Consider the following 17436-nt stretch of genomic DNA (forward strand, 5'->3'; position numbering starts at 1 on the left):
CAAACAACAGCAATTGTTCACTTTTTTTTTTGACATTTTTTTTTCTTCATTTTCTGGATATATAGATATTTCATGAAATATTTTTGAATAAATGTTTTCAGGCCTGTAGGTAGTTCAGTTTGCTAAAATGTTTCCTTACATGTAAAACCAATTGAGTTGGCTCAGAATAATTTGAGCCTATTGGGATAGGTTAGGTGCTCTGTTTGTATCACACCAGGAAAACAAAAAATGAAATAATATAGAAAATTGATTGTTCTGTAGTTTATATGTTATGTCTGTAAGAATCTTTTTTTTTTTGTGTCTATCTCTGTTTTATTTACTGCTATAACGACAATCTTTTCTGCATAGTATATGTGTAGGGCTGCTCTTCATAACAGAGGAGGAACATAAATAAAGCAGTGACTATCACAGTTAATTACAGCTAATGAAATAAATGATAGTTCTATTTAATATTGGACAGCACTTTAACTAGCTTGTGACTGCCAGCAGTCTATCTGTGACTCTGGGGTGATCTAGAAAAACAGCGCCTAGTAACAGTAACTGAAATCTCCACTCAGAGAGGGTAGGGATTCATTAGGTCTTCCGTGCAAGGTTTTCAGCATTCAATGCAGAGAGGTTGCTAGAAAACTTGGTGATCTCGCTGGTGTTATTTAAGGTTTGAGGTTAGTGTGTGGATTAATAGGGTAAGGGTGGTCCTCCTCAAGTTCCCTCTGTCACCAAAATACTTAGATCTTAGTGTTGTGTAAATCTTAACTACATCCTATACATTTAAGCCTCCTATAAAGTCTACATAGATCTGGCAATGTTAGGGTTCAGGAAAGGTCCACCAATTGCGATTCTCTAGGCTACAGAGTTGCTAATGCTAGCAAATGAAGCTGCAGGCCAGGAATGAAAAGATACACCAACCGGACTCATCGCAAGCTCAGTCGCAATTGCGTACACATTAGCAAATTAATTATCGAGAACATCAAAGCTAAAGGTTTGTATATGGCTATGCAGACTGGCCACAGCAGTAGTGACTCAGACACCATGCATTTGCATGTACGATCATGCAGCCATCAGAAGATTCACTCCCTGAAAACGGCCATGACACGCCTGGATTTTCCCAATCACTCCCCTTTCACCTCCCTGTTAACACTTCCAAACCGCCACTTCCTGTCAATCACTATGCAACAAAGTTCTCAGTGCGAGCAGGATTGCAGCGGCATCTACGAGCATTCGTAATGTGAATGCAGCACGTGCGCAGATTTCCGATAAACACGCCATTGCGTGAACATCGGCCATTGCGTATAAACATGATTTGGGCCCTGTGTACTTGCCATCAATCTTTCTGTCCAATACTTCTGCAGTCACAACTTTTTCAGCAGATGGTGTCAAGAGATGAGAATCACAGATCTCATGGTATATTGTAATAGTGTGTACGCATGAATCGTATATGCTCATTTGGACTTTCCATTGAAGTGTAATAGTAAGAAGAATCGCATCTTAAGTATGATTGTATAAGTGTTTGCCTTATTTAACTCTGACAAATCACCAACATCTAGAAAAATGCTAAAAATAAGCAGTAACAAAACAAAAAATAAATAAAAATAAAGTTTCTTCTGTTCGGTCATCTCCCCCTTCCCTGCCTTATTAAATAACATCAGTCATTTTATGTGTATGTGCATTCTGTGTGACACACATATGAATGCATACCTCCCAACATTGAGAGATAAGGAGGTACTTGCAGCCGCGCCCGGCAGAAAATGGTGTGGTCTATGGGAAAGGGTGTGTGGTTTCATGAGAGTGCCACAATCATGAGCCACGCCCACGTTTTCTGCCGCTGTGAGGGCATGCCCAGCGCTCTGAGCAGCTGGCATGCCCCCAGTCCTGACTCCTGTGAATAGAAGCTGTGCGCACATCATTTATTCACCGCTGATCAGCTAGACAGAGCAGTGACTGAGACCCCTTTTCCACTAGCTTTTTTAAACACTGGTGAATGCGCGGGGGCGTGCATTTACCCGTGTTTTTCCCTAGTGGAAACGGGTCCCCCGGCAAATTCCCGGATCAAGTGATCCGGGAATCCTACCCGGGTAGCTAGCCGGGTTAAACACGTGTTCAACCCGGCTAGCTGTCTAGTGTGAACGGGAGCCGTGTCGAGGTGACACTGCTCCCGTTCACAGTGCATAGGGAGGGCGGCGCTGGGAGATCATGTGATCTCCCAGCGCTGCCCCTGCCGCGTCTCTAGCGCATCACCAACCCGGCAATTGCCGGGTTGGTGAGCGCTGTCTGCAGGGGGCATTAGCAGGGGTCGCAGCCGTGTCAGGCGACCCGTGCTACTCTAGTGGAAAAGGGGTATGACAGGAGCCTCCCAACTCCCACCCTTCCACCGCGGGACACTGCAGGTGTGAAAATCGGGACAGTTGGGAGGTATGTGAATGTCAACCCAAAACTCTGCTAATAGTGCAAGCCCCTCATAATTGTCCTCCTAGATCTGGTAATACGTGTTAAACTAATTTCATTTAGTTGCCAATGTTATTCTGTTATCTTGCATGGTGATAGATCACTGAAGCTGGACACCATGCAACATTGTTCCCTTGTTTTTATCTCCAATGAGATCTAGTTCTGTATGGTATGACAACAGTAGGTATTAACCAGCATTAAGGTAACATAGCCAAGTGATAACATCTAAGACAAGTAATGGAAAGAAAAAGGGCCTTTAGTGTTTGATCTTTTTTTCCAACCCAACGTTACATGCCTTAGGCAAGTTTTCCCTCTAGCAAAGTTTTATCTTTGCAATTCTTTTCTTATAAGTCACCAATTACATCTAATGTTAGCTGATGAATAGTAGTGGAGAAAGTAAGTAAATAAGAACATTTCTGAGTTTTTATGTTTTATTGTACAGTTATGGGCCTGATGCAGAGTTACATATATGCCTGTTTGCATAGTGTTTTTTGCGAGTCATACAGTATGCTTTTCAGTCACAGCTCCACTTACACCAGAAGTAGTGTAACTGGACTGTACTGAGCAGGGCTGTAAGTAATGGGGTGAGGCCGGTACCATTGCATAGGGTGGGATTCCCTGGGGGCGATAGTAGGAATACTTAAGGGGGGTACTCACGGAGAGATCCATGCTTAAAATCTAAGCAATCTGACTAGATTGCTTAGATTTTAAGCACAGATCACTCGTGTGTACCCCCCTCAGCGATAGCGATGCGCGGCCCCGCACATCGTTATCGCCGGTGCTAGACAATCTAGCACGTCGTTAATTTCACCCACTGGGTGAAATGAGCGGTCCCCCGTCTTCCCCCGCATCGCTCAGCACACATCGCGCTGTGGTGAGCGGCGGGAGAGATGTGTGCTGTGCGGTTCGCTCAGCACACATCTCTCCCGTCTATATGGGCCTTTAGCCTCCGCTGCAGAACATGCCCTGCTCAGTCTCACGGCTTCCGCACTGTGTGTGGAGGGAAGCTAAGTCTTCTCCCCTAGTGCCCTGGGAGCTGTTCTGCCACTTGGAGCTCAGGACAGCAGACTAGTTAGCCGGATCAATGTGACCTACCCTCCCGCCCCCTGGGGCATTTAGTTATGACTCCTTGAGCCCCATTTAGGGACTGTATGCAGCACAGACGCAGTGCCGCCCTGTTACAGGGTTGGTACTGGGATGTTCTGACGTAGGCAGAGCTCAGAGATGATGTACCAATGGAATTGCAGACTGTGCAGAGTTGGATGGAAGTGAACTGTACACCTGTTTGCAGACAGACCTTTTGTACCTTGTTCAGGCTGGTGCAAGTGCACCCCATTGATTGATGTTGATGATGGGTATCAGACCAATGCGGGATGTAATGGAGTCTGAGTTCGCTGGACGTGCGTGATGCCGGACGATCTCTGATGTTTTTTTAAAGGGGCAATCACTTACAACGCATGGTTTAGCCTTGTAAGTGTTTGCCACTTTAAAAAAAAAATGTCCTGCATCACGCACATCCGGCGATCTCTATGACCCTCTTTACATCCCGCCACAAGTGTACTGATGGTGGGTGGTTGCACCGCAACTCTACATATGGGAGACTATATGCTAAATCCAGTGCACGCAATACAGGAAGAATTATGGGCGACACGTACAACTCTGCGTCAAGCCCTACATAAGTATTTCAATGCCTGGGCAGCTGACAAAAGTTTATACTATTGTAACACTTATTATTAAGCACATAAGTGGCATAGTAACACCCCTTCAAATGCACGAAGTACAAAAATTTGCTAAAGTTAAAACTTTACGTACTGTTACTTTGTGCTGGCTGTAGTAGCATTGTTGTGCACACTCAGGGAAACAGCGGCCAGATGTATAGGGACCTTAGTCATTGAATTCCTCACATATGACCCAAACTGATTGCAAAATAGGGATTTTTGTTTACTTACCGTAAAATCTTTCTCTGATTCCATCTGGGGGACGCTGCGCCGTTACTTGTGGGTTAGAGGTGTGTGGTTGTGGAGTTTGGCACAGAACTATTAAAACCTAACTCCTCCCCCCTCTAACCCCTCCCATCTCCTTCCTGCCTAGCCAGCACCTCAGTTAACGTTTAGCCAAGCCAAAGGAGATAGACCGAAAAAAATTAACTGGTTAAACCAGACAAACATATGGGAGGGATCGCAGCGTCCCCCAGATGGAATCAGAGAAAGAGATTTTACGGTAAGTAAACAAAAATCCCTATTTCTCTTTCATCCATCTGGGGGACGCTGCGCCGTTACTTGTGGGATTTCCCAAAGCAAGCTAATGAGAGGAGGGAGAAGTAGACGGCATAGCCGTCCGTAAAATTTGACGCCCAACAGAGGCAGTCTCCAAACCGAAAGTATGAAAACGGTAAAACTTTTTAAACGTATGCACAGACGACCAGGTCGTCGCCCTACACAGCTGCTCAATAGATGCACCCCCGCGAGCAGCCCAAGAAGCTCCAACTCGAATGAGCTGGAATTGAGTCAGGAACTGAAACATCAGACTGTTTGATGGCCGAAGTCACCCAACAAGCCACTGTGTTCTTGGAAGCCGGCCAATCTCGTTTGGACGCATCAATTAAAAACCAACAATGCATCCGTACGACAGATAGGATCCGTACGAGATGATTAAACCCTAAGGCCCTAAGCATATCTAAGAGAGCCAATGGGAATCCTCCCCGGAAGGAGAAGGAGTAAACGCTGGAAGGACAATGTCCTGATTTAGATGAAACGCTGACACAACTTTCGGAAGGAAGGAAGGTTTTGTTCGCAGAACCACCCGATCATCATGAAACATCAACAAGGGTGGTCTGCAAAAAAAAAGGAGAGAGCTGCCAATTGAGATACTCGTCTTGCGGAGGCAATTGCCAATAGGAAGACAACTTTTGAACGTTAGATACCGCTATGCTACAGATTCCTAAGGATCAAATTGAGACTTCTGAAGAGGCGTAAAGACTAAGATAAATTCCCAGAGAAGAACCGGAGGAACAAAAGTTGGCTGAATTCGAAGAACTCCGTGAAGGAACGTCTGAACTTCTGGAATGATAGCTTTGAAAAAGAACCGACAAGGCAGAAACTTGACCCTTTAGTGAAGAAAGTCTCAGACCCTTATTGAGACCCTCCCGAAGGAAGGATAACAGACGAGGGACTCTAAACAAATCCGGTTTTAAACCACCATCAATGTAAATACGCCACACTCTGTGGTAAATTCCATAAGTCACCGGCTTTCTAGCCTAAATCATCGTTTATACAATCAGAGCGAGAAAAACCTCTTTTTTCCTTAAAATGTTGGATTCAAGAACCAAGCCGTCAAAGCCAGCTGACCCAACCTGTGTGGTGACATGGTCACTGAATCAGAAGATCTGGACGCAGAGGGAGTCGGAATGGTTCCTCGACGACCATATTGCGCAGAAGAGTGTACCATTGTCAGCGTGGCCAATCTGGAGCCACCAGAATGATAGGAAGACCTTCTCTCTGAATGCGTTGAAGCAGACGTGGAATCAATGGCAATGGTGGAGACACATATCCCAGTTGAAAGTGCCATGGCGCTGACAGTGCATCGATTAGAACTGCTGGAGGGTCCTGAGTACGTGACTCGTAGAGAGGAAGTTTGTTGTTGAGGCGAGACGCCATCCAATCTACATCGGGTATCCCCCACCGGGCTACTAGAGTCAGAAAGACCTCCTGGTGAAGCTCCCACTCTCCCGGGAGCACCGTGTGACGGCTTAAGAAACCGCTTCCCAGTTCTCGATTCCTGGAATGTGAATCGCGGATATGGCCGGAACCCAATGTTCCGCCCGTGTGAGAATCTGAGCAACTTCTTTCATGGCGGAGCAGCCTCGAGTGCCTCCTTGCTTATTTTTGTAAGCCACTGCCGTGGCGTTGTCGGACTGAATCCGCACTGGATGACCCTGAACCATGGTTTGAATCCGAAGTAGTGCCCACCGGATTGTTCTCAACTGTGAGATGTTGATCTGCAACTTTGACTCTTGACTGGTCCAGAGCCCTGGAAAGTGATGAGTCTGAAACACCGCCCCCCAACCTCTGAGGCTGGCGTCTGTAGTGACCATCACCCAAGACCAAATTGTGAACGGAACTTCTTTGGTCAAATTGGAACTGTGAAGCCACCAGCGACGCGACTGACGATTCTGTAAAGACAAGCGGACCAGCTGTAATTCGAAATGAGGCCCTGTCAGAGTCCAACAGTTGAGAATCTGAGCCTGAAGGGGTCGAGCATGAAACTTGGCATATGGAACTGCCTCGAAGGTTGCCACCATCTTGCCTAACACCTGCATGCATCGGAGAACCGAAACCACCGGTAAATGCAGCCGTGCTCGAATTCTGGACTGTATGTCCTGAATCTTGTCCTGAGGAAGAACCACTTTCAGTTGTTGGCGTCGAATAAAAAGTCCCAGAAACATCATTTTCTGGGAAGGAAGCAAAGACGACTTCGGACAATTTATTATTCATCCGAATGACTGTAGAGTCTCTATTGTGAAACGCAAGTTCTTGTGAAAAATCAACTCTGACGGGGCCTTGATCAACAGATCATCCAAATATAGAGTCATGTTGACTCCCTGACACTGCAAAACTGCCACCACATGGCCCATGACCTTTGTGAATACCCGAGGAGCCGTGGATAGACCAAAGGGAAGAGCCTGAAACTGAAAATATCAAGGCCGACTGCGAATCTCAGAAGAGATTGTCTTATGTCTAATGAGGCCAAATATCACCCTGGTTCCATGGCGACGATAATCTAGCGGATGGATTCCATCTTGAACTTTTGGGTTGAAATGAACCGTCCAGTTTGTCCACGAGTATAATCCCCGACCTCTCTGCTGAGCGGGAACTAGAAGAATTACTTCATTTCGTAAAAGAGGGGCTGTTGCATGACGGAGAGCTAGACGTCTGGAGGGACCGCTTGGAAGGGGAGTGATGAACACACGATATGGGACTGGTTCCTCGAGATCTAACATATATCCTCTGGATATGACCTCCGTCACCCACCGATCTGGTTTCGACAGGAGCCACACTTCTTTGAACTGTAGTAACCGAGCCCCAACCGTCACTGATCCCTCCGGAGATCCTGAACCGTCATGCAGTAGGTTTGTCGGCAGGCTTACTTCTATCTCTGAATGCCTCTCTTCGTGGGTATCTGGAGAAAGCACGAAAGGAATGGAAACTACCTTTGCCCTGTATACGAAAGGATCGAAACCTTGTAGTATTCGGTTTCGGAGGAGCAACTGGAAGAAAGGTCTCTTGCCCTCCTGTAGTATATGAAATAATCTTCTTTGATTCCGACCCAAAGAGAACTCACCTTTTAAAGGGTACCGCCGACAAGGTCTGTTTGGAGTCAAAATCGGCATTCCAAACCCGAAGTCAAAGAGACCGTCTTGCTGTCACGGTCAAGGCAGAAATACGGGATTGTAGAATCAACCAAGGCCTTACCCACATAAGTAAAAGCCTCCGAAATCTGTTCTGCTAATTGAATGTCCGATGGATCGTCAGACTGCATTCCAGATATGACCTGTGCTAGTCAGTCATCCGCGGCCCTGAGGACCCAAGCGCCAGCTAGAATTGTGATAAAGAAAACCGATTTAGGCATTGTTTCAATCTTCCTATCTCTAGGATCTTTCAACGTCACAGACTGTATAGAAGAAATAAGCGTAGCTCCTGCTAAATGTGAAATGGGAGCGTCTACCTTTGGGGCTGTTTCCCAAAATCTCATATCCTCCTCTGTAAAAGGACATAGAATTTTAATTTCTTAGGGGCTTGGAAACAAGAATCCGGCTTAAGCCAGGGCTCCTTTAAAATATCCGTTATTAAGAGTCTGAAGGATGGTGTCTATCAGCAATCTAACACCTGAGTTAGTAGAAAAATCAACTTCCCAGACCGAAACCTCGTCCCACTCTGGGTCTACTTCCCCATCCTCCAACGGAAATGACTCCAACTCCTACCCCAGAAAGTTATAGCGGGCAACGTCTGTGTCGATTTTTTTTTTTTTTTAGCAGAAGAACTGCCGGCAGAGTTTACAAACTTGTTTAGGGATTGAGTTAAATCAGCAAGACATCTGCCCAGATTTTGAGTCCACACCGGATGTTCCTGGCCCTAGAATACATAGTCTGATCCGCGGAACCTCCCTGTTGGTCCACCACAGATGCACCAGAGCATGAAGCACAGAGGGTATCCGCGTGCGCCCATAATCTGTCTTGCCCATAATCTGAGCCCACAGAGGCTCCACCAGAGTCTGACCGGACTCAGTCACCGATCTAGACTGACGCAATTCAGAAATGACAACTACCATGTTCTCAGCCCATGGAGGTATAAACTGATCTATGGAACCTCCCTTGAACAAGAAAAATAAACCAATCTTTAAGAGGACTATAAATGCACTATAAATCCCCTATAACAGTGACCTAGCAGTGAACCCACAATGCTAGTGACACCAAAGGGGATGACTGTTATCTCACACTATAGCTAGAGAAACAAACAAAAAAAAAAACACAAATATACTTGCAGTTAGCTGATCCCCATTTGAGAAGACAAAGTGAGAAATGCTGCTGCTTCTAATAGAAATTTCCCCTGAGAATAGCTGTAGTGTCCGTGCTGAATAGCACAGCGTCCCCTGGTCAGTAGTAGGAGAAGATGGCGCCCGGAGCCCTCTGTACACTGGAGGGGAGCGCGCGAGCGGGCAGAGCAGGGCGGGAAGCCGTCCCTGTACAATTATGTAATAGCCGCGGCTGCTTACAGGGAGAGACTACTAACCGGAAGTCAGTCTCTCCCGCGCACCGCTATACAGAGCGGCTTGTATGGCCACTGCATGTAAGCCCCGGGGAGCGCGACACCACTCTCCCGGCCTCTGATCAGTAACACTACCACAGCCCCTGATAGTGACCCCCAAATAAAGTTGACTGTCCAGCCCCGGAACGAGGCCCTTATTGGAGGAGAGGAGGTGGAAGGGGGAGGGGGGCGCGCGCGCGCGGGTGGTAGTAGTGTACAGGGAGGCTGTGATAAAAGTACCAATATAGAAATAGTAATAGAGCGGACAGCCCAATACTGTCAGTGACAGATTGTGACACTGTACCTTATCCCTGCCGCATCCTGTGTAGATTAGAACGAGGCCCCAGTGACCGGAGTGTGGTGGCCTCCAGCGGCAGCGCAGAGTGGAACAAATCTAACTAAATCCACTCCAGCAGTACCTGCCACCTGTAAACAGGGACTAGGTACTTCAGAAAAAGTCTAAAAATAATAAAAATCTCACTATCTAAGGAGAAAGAAAAGAACTGTGTCTGTACTCCACAGGCACAAAACTTTAGCTGGGTACACACTGGCAGATATATCTGCTGTTCAATCGATCTGCAGATATATCTGCAGATGGTGGTTGTTCATACACACAGAAAGATGCACCAATATATCTTAAAGATATATCTGCTGTTCAATCGATCTGCAGCTATATAAGCAGATGGAGATTGTTCATACACACTGAAAGATGCACTGCATCTGCAGATATATTGGTCATCTGCTGTGTCGCACAGCAGATGCAATATATCTGTGAAAGACGTCTTTCACAGACATATTGCTTGTACACACCTGCAGATCAGCAAAAGATATATTGGACAACCAACTGATTGGCCAATATATCTGCCAGTGTGTACCCAGCATAAAGGTGGGTACACACTAACAGATATATCTGCAGATCAATTGATCTGCAGATATATCTATGTACGGATCGGGCAGTGTGCTGTGCATACACACAGCCCGATCCGTCGGGGGACTGACGTCATGAACTGGGCGGGCGGGCGCTCGCGCCCGCCCAGTTCACCTGTCAATCACCGCCGGCCGCCTCAGCATGTGTACGGGCGGTCGGACGACCGCCCCGTACACACACAGCGACGGGCCAATATATCGTTAGATATATTGGCTGTCGGCTGTGCTGCGCGGCCGACGCGATACGTCTGTGAACGACGGAGTTCACAGACGTATCGCCCGTACACACTGGCCGACGGTCCCGCGATGTATCGGCCGTTCAAGAGAACGGCCGATACATCGACCAGTGTGTACGGGCCTTAAGACTGAGGTGCTGGCTAGGCAGGAAGGAGATGGGAGGGGTTAGAGGGGGGAGGAGTTAGGTTTTAATAGTTCTGTGCCAAACTCCACAACCACACACCTCTAACCCACAAGTAACGGCGCAGCGTCCCCCAGATGGATGAAAGAGAAATTACAGTCATCTCCTATACAAAATTCTGTCTAGCTTCTCATGCACACACATGCCAGTATTACCTCTTATCTGGCTATGTAAGTAAAGACTATCAGTCTCGAATTGACTCAAATAAGGTGCTTTAAGTGCTGCCACCTGTTTTTTCTTATGGCAGCAGGAAGTTCTCCTACATTCATTTCTATCTTTTTTTTTTTTTTTCCTTCATAGTACGGTTCCTTTTTTCCATAGAAAATTGTAACCGTATTAGACTTACAAATTCATGTATTTATTAAACGTTATTTATACGGTGCAGACATATTAAGCAAGGCTTTACAGAAAATATACACACATGTATTTATTATGCACATTACATAATCCCCTGCATCATATTATTCATTAGTGCAGTTTACTGGAGTCTAGTGTATTTGTTTCTGGTTTGTATAATGTTTCCCACATGAATTCAATAGTTTGCTCTAAATTATTGTCAGTACTAATGTATTAATCAACAGGTTTATGATAATCTGTGGGACTGTCTTCCAAATTATTATAGAGCATAAATCCCTATAGATGTATTTTTATTTAGAGAGTGGTGTTTTATTACAGAGAATGCTAGATAGGATTCATGTAACTTAACACATTCAAGCTGTGGACCTCATTTATGAAGTGGATTACAATGGCATTTTAACATCTTTTCATATAAATGGTACTTCCAACGCTTTTATAGTGATGCATCCACAGAGATTACATTTGGCACATTTGTGTCTCAGAAACGTTTATTTTGTTGCATTGCTATAAATGTGCTTCACAACTGCCCCTGGCAGGAGAAGGATGAGAAGTGACCTAAATGGTGCAAATGTCATCCCTTCCACAAACACCTCTATCTTGCTTTGCAATTCAGCACATTTTTTACAGAAATCCCTGCGCACCAGCGCCAGCTTGCACCATGATTATACATAAGTTATGTTTATTGTATTTACTTTAGCCCTCATAAATCTACCTTTCATTGATTTTCCTGCAACAGGCTGCATAGGTGGATAAGTAGTGTCATGGTTGCCAAATGTGTTGTACTGCCAGCTGTCCGTAATCTGAAGGGAATTCTTTTAATGTCTGAACATTATAGAATTTAGAAATTATAACCTTTCAAGTGTCCATACAGTTTGCATTGATTAACGCTGTCTCTATCACATTACCCAGATGATGAGTTTAAATGTGACCGTTCCACGGTAGAGTTAGATTTATGAAATGTTAGAACAAGTCTTTGTTACTGATGTGTTAGTACAGTTAGTTGATGCCCCCAGTCACCTGCTTACAGTCAACCAGAAATGAACCGACTTCATCGGCTTGTACTAATTTAGACCCGTGAATGAGAAGAAAACACTGTCTGAAAGGTGTGCATGAGGCTGCAGTAACATCTATGCATAACTACAGTAGCATTGTGGGACGTAGAATAGGTCTGATCACCTTGCTTCGTTTAGAATGCAGTAGTACATTTAAATTGCAGCACTGGTTAACATTTCCCTTTTGCATAAAGACAGTGTAGGTAAGGCTTTCCTCTACTAGACATGTGCAGGTCTAGACTAGAGGATAAAGAAAATAATGTTTTGGGTTTTTTTTTTGTTTATTTATGAGCAAAACATCTTGCAAGTATGAGGCAACATTTGTATCTAATTCCATGTTATGTTACAGGACCCCTAATTCTTATTTTTTCTGTTCTTAGAACAGGGCATAGTAAGGGACTCTATGCAGATGGTAGGGATGGGGTGCAGAGAACAGATTGCTAATGGTTCTTGCTCTAGGTTTCATTATTGCAGCGTTTGTAACTTAACTAATTTTTTGCATGTTCCTCTTTACACCTACCTATGTCTCTAATATATTTACCACTCTCTTTCTGGCATGTGACATCATGAGAACGCATGTGTCATTCCTTACAGGCCTGCTGGTTATTGTCTTGCTCTTTCACTCCCTAATGTTGCCTGCTACCCTTGCCATGCATATATTAATGTCCTTGTGTTCCTACCACCATTTTCAGTATGCAGGAAAAGTATGGAGCTGCAAGAACTGGTCACCTGGGCATGTTCCTAACATTTTCAAAAACACATGACTACATAAAGTTGCTAAATCAGAGTTCTCTAAATTGATATTCTGATATGACATTGGCACATGTACTGTATCTATTGCACATTAGTACTGCTAGAGAGAGAAGAGAAAGACACAAGCGCACACACCTGCAGAAGTCCATAAACACAGACAAAACACACAGTACTAGTTATAAAAGAGCAGGTACACCATTATCTGTTGGAGGACTGTGGTTCCTCCTAGTCATGCTCATTTGGAATCTAAAGGTACTATCTTCTTCCAGATATTCCCCGTAGGACTCCTCGCACCCCTCTGTCTGATCTACAAGGAGTAAATACCATACAAGAAAGAAGCCCGCGGTAAGTGAATGCAGAACTTGTAGTTATTTGTCTGTTTATTTTGTTTATCCCTCTTTTTATTTTCTTCTCTATTGCCTGCTTAATACAGCTGTGTCATATATTACCTTTTTTATTCTTTTTCAAAATAGATTTTTTTTTATACTGTGCTATTGTGTTTTAGAGAGCTGACCTGGGCAACACGGCGACAGGGTCGCTTGTCATCATCTAGCCCCTACCTAGAGGGCGGTGGAATCTTCATCAGCTCACCCAGCTCCAATCTGAACAGCAACAGTGACAGCAAATTGTTGGAGAGAGCCCATGGCATTCTTATGTAAGAGTGGCCATTGTGTGTACAGTGAGAGTAACACATTTGTTTGGGAAGGGACACTTCACATCTGTGGACACTTCTTTCTAGGGTCTAACAGAATAAGCTGGTGGTAATATGTCATCAGGGAAGAAGTATACATACACAGGATCTTGTAAACATGCTGGTGCATTTGAGACAAGTGGTTATATTGTCTACAATTAGTTATTGAGGAAAATAGTAATGTAGCACTGTGCCATCAAGTAGGTTTGGGATTTGTACGTATGGTAGATTATGGCATAATTAAAAATATTCCTATTTCAGGAGAAACAAGAACACAAAATCCAAACCTACCCTTCCCAAGGTGAGTCCTACAGATTTTAATAATAATGTTTCCCAATATTTTCCTGAAGGCAGTTGTATTTAACTTGTTAGTAATTTGTTTTCAAAATGTGTTTTTTTTATAGACAATTTAACAACTTTCGGTACTTTTTCTGTTTATGAATCCTCAGCATCTGTTGGATGTAAAGTCCCTGAAACATCTCTCCAATCTCACTCTGCATGATCGCATCACAAAGTCCCTACTGCATCTGCACAAGAAGAAGAAGCCACCAAGTATTAGTGCTCAGTTCCAGGTGAGACGAATACTCTTTAATGTCGGTCCCTTGAACGCTCCGCCCACCAAATTCTCTTTGCTATGCCAGGGTATATGAAAGACTTAAGTTTCTTTTTCATGCTTTAGGCATCCTTAAACAAGCTGATGGAGACACTGGGGCAGGCAGAACCCTATTTTGTGAAATGCATCCGCTCCAATGCAGAAAAGGTAATATCCTCTCGCCCAAATGGGGCTGTAATTGCATGCTCTTGTTTCTTTGTGATTGTAGAGCTTCCATCTACTTGCGTGCGGTTTCAGAGCTGCTGTCTAAGTGTGTGTGTGTAATTGCAGAGCTGCCATATTTGTGTGTGTGTGTGTGTGTGTGTGTGTGTGTGTGTGTGTGTGTGTGTGTGCGCATTTGCAGTGCTGCCATCTACTTCTGTGTGTATGATTGCAGATCCGCTATGTACCGGTATGTGTTTTTGTGATTGCCGGATTGCAAACTATATGCATATGATTGCAAACTACCATATATTTGTTTATTATATCTACTTGTGTGTGTGCATGTAGAACCACCATTATAGTTATTAATACATTTGTTTTTATTTAGTGCCTGTACGATTAGCAGTACAGTACTTTAAACTTAGGAACAAACAGTAATAATACAAGGCTATGTATTAGCAGACATATAAGAAGGCTTGCAAGTTTACAATCAATAAGAAAATAGAGGTTTGATACATGGGTTAAGTACCACACATGGCATATTGGTCCGGTCAGATTGCCATGGACACTGATGCTGATTGGGGGTAGTGTTTATTTGACGGTCAGGGGATTCTTTGAGCATAGAATGAGATTAGATGTAGGTTTTAACTGTGTAGAGGTGTGTAATGTAAAATTGCCTAAAGGCCAGTACACACGGGGAGCGATGTGTGCTGAGCGAGGGGGGGACATGCTCATTTCACCAAGCGGTGAAATGAGCGATGTGCTAGATTGTGCCAGCATGCAGGCCAATCTAGTACCGCCGATAGCGATGCGCGGGGTCACGCATCGCCATCGCTATGAGGCATACACACGGAGAGATCCGTACTTAATTTCTAAGTAATCTAGTCAGATTGCTTAGAATTTAAGATCGGATCTCTCTGTGTGTACCCCCCTTAAGGCGGTTTATAAGATAGCTCAGGAATTTGATAGGCTTATTTAAAGAGGTGAGTTTTCAGTTAGAAGGCATTAAAGACTTTGGTAACTTTTTGTTGTACAAGGGAAAGAATTCCACAGTAGTTGCATCAAGAAAATATCTTGTAACTGGGAATATGAAAAATGTTATGCAGAACAGAGAGGTCTATATGTGTGATATATTGAGACAAGGGAAGAGGTGTTAGTGCTATTTTGTACATTATTTTGTATGTACAAGTATTTTAGATTGTAAAATACAGGAGTATGGACTGAAAATGCAGATGAGCAGTGGAAGAATACTTGGCAAGGAAAACTAGACTAACTACTGCAAGCAAACTAGATTGTAGGGGTAAAGGTCTGGTTAAGGGAAGACCAGTAAGGGGGGGAATTACATTTGTCAAGGAAGGAGATTATTGGGGAATTCAACTTTACCATGTGTGAAAAAGGAGGGTAGCCTCGAGCTTTAACACAAATCTGAATTTTGGATTTTTAATGTAAATTTTGGGAAAAAAATTTATGTGATCATTTTTATTTTCAATGTATTTAACTTAAAAGAACATATACAGACGACAAGGCATATCTATTGACATAGAGGTTAACTAGAGTGTAATAAAAGGATACAGAGGGAGTAATTGCTTTACATCATGAAGCGTTAAGTAACCCTCAGCAAATCCCAATAGAAACCATGCACGTGAAAGAGATATGACCTTGAAAAAAAAGAAAAAGAAAAGACAATGATAGACCTAAGAAGAAAAAAACAGACAGAAGAACTATCAGTAGTTGCTTAGAAATCAAAAACCCCAAACGTGCTGCCTCATGTTGCACCCTAGAAAGAGAACAAACTGAATAATTCCACCATTCATACCACACTCTGTCATATGTAAAGGGCTATTCTGCTCCATGTAAACAAAATGCTCATGTCCCACTGCATGATTCACCAATACAATCCATTCACAAAGGGAAGGTGCTTCAGGGACTAGCCAAGTGTGCACCATCAAAACTTTGGCCAACATAAGCTCCTTGGAAACAAACAGCATGGCATCCTCATAAAGAACCAACGATCTGTGCAGTCATAAAAAGACAAGAAAATAGCAAAGCTAATGGAGCCGAGACCCTTGTCCTAGCAATCCATACTATCATCTTGTCCCTGGAAAATTGCCCCAAAGGGCACCGTAAAGTAAAACTACAAATTGGGCAGAGCAAGTTGCCTCAATCCCTGGGGCTGCATATCTCCCTAAGTGTAATTGTAGCTTACTTATTCCCTCAAGCAAGAGAAGACAAAAGCTGGTCAATTTTATGAAAAATAAATGTAGGAATCAGAGGTAGGCCTGGAAAACACATACAAAAGCTCAGGTTGGAAAATCATTTTAGTCAAGTTAACCTGGCCCTTAACTGTCAGGTTTTATTCACGTATGCATGCTTGCTGCAAAATCTCAGTCTTGGCCTGTGCATTTAACTGGACATAATCCAAACCCAATTCATTTTAGAATATATTTCTAAAATGTATGTAATGTGGATACAGATTGAATCTGGGATGCATAGGACTCATTACAGTCATGTTATCAACCAAAATAGGTGTCTGGTAGAAAGCTTTTGTTTGGTGGTGGGAATTTCATCAGTTGGGGCATTGGATTGAGCCTTGTGGTACTGATAGATTAAGGGAAGAGTAGGTGGATCCAGAGAATCAAACACTGAAACAGTAAGATGAAAACCAGGATAGGACTGTGTTCTGAAGACTTTGTTGGTATACAAAGTGTGAGGTTTACTGTGGCAACTTCAACAAAGTGAATAGTGGCTTTTAGATTGAAGTTATCAAATCATTGACCACCTTTGTCACTGCAGTCTCTGTGGAGACTGGGAATGAAAGCCTGACTGAAGAGACTCCCAATAGTTTGTGTGAAGAAAGAAAGGATGACGAGTGTAGGGAAGCCTCTTCAGAAGTTTAAAACTCCATGGAAGAGGAGAGATCTTGTAGCAGTCTGTGGGCAAGTTTGAGTCAGAATAATTTTTTCTCAAAATAAGCGAAATACCCACTTTCTGGAATAATAGAAAAATAGATGACAAGAGAGATAACTGATATAATTTAAGACTGCGTTGAGGGGGCGTGGCCTGGAGGCTGAACGGAGTGGCAGCACGAACGGGAGGCTCCACTCTACCTGTGGAAATAAACCTCCGTTTTCTCTCCCCCCTGCTATTTATATCCCCTCTGCCTTTACCCCCTGCGGCTGTGGGGACCCCCTGCTGTGGTAGATTAGTGCTGCGGAATCGGGCAGCCGGTTTACTGGCTC

General features: G+C 44.0%; 1 protein-coding gene across 5 annotated transcripts in view; it reads left to right on the forward strand.

Moving 5' to 3' along the window:
- MYO9A (myosin IXA) overlaps nt 1-17436 on the forward strand; it is a 220181-nt gene that overhangs the window by 104936 nt on the left and 97809 nt on the right. For all 5 annotated transcript variants that reach the window (XM_063926498.1, XM_063926497.1, XM_063926501.1 and 2 more), the window contains 5 exons: nt 13022-13097; nt 13258-13407; nt 13705-13744; nt 13893-14015; nt 14123-14203. In XM_063926498.1, coding sequence (XP_063782568.1) covers nt 13022-13097; nt 13258-13407; nt 13705-13744; nt 13893-14015; nt 14123-14203 — 470 coding nt within the window. The remainder of the gene's footprint in view (nt 1-13021; nt 13098-13257; nt 13408-13704; nt 13745-13892; nt 14016-14122; nt 14204-17436) is intronic.

Source organism: Pseudophryne corroboree, chromosome 6, assembly GCF_028390025.1.
Source record: "Pseudophryne corroboree isolate aPseCor3 chromosome 6, aPseCor3.hap2, whole genome shotgun sequence".
NCBI classification, from domain to species: domain Eukaryota; kingdom Metazoa; phylum Chordata; class Amphibia; order Anura; family Myobatrachidae; genus Pseudophryne; species Pseudophryne corroboree.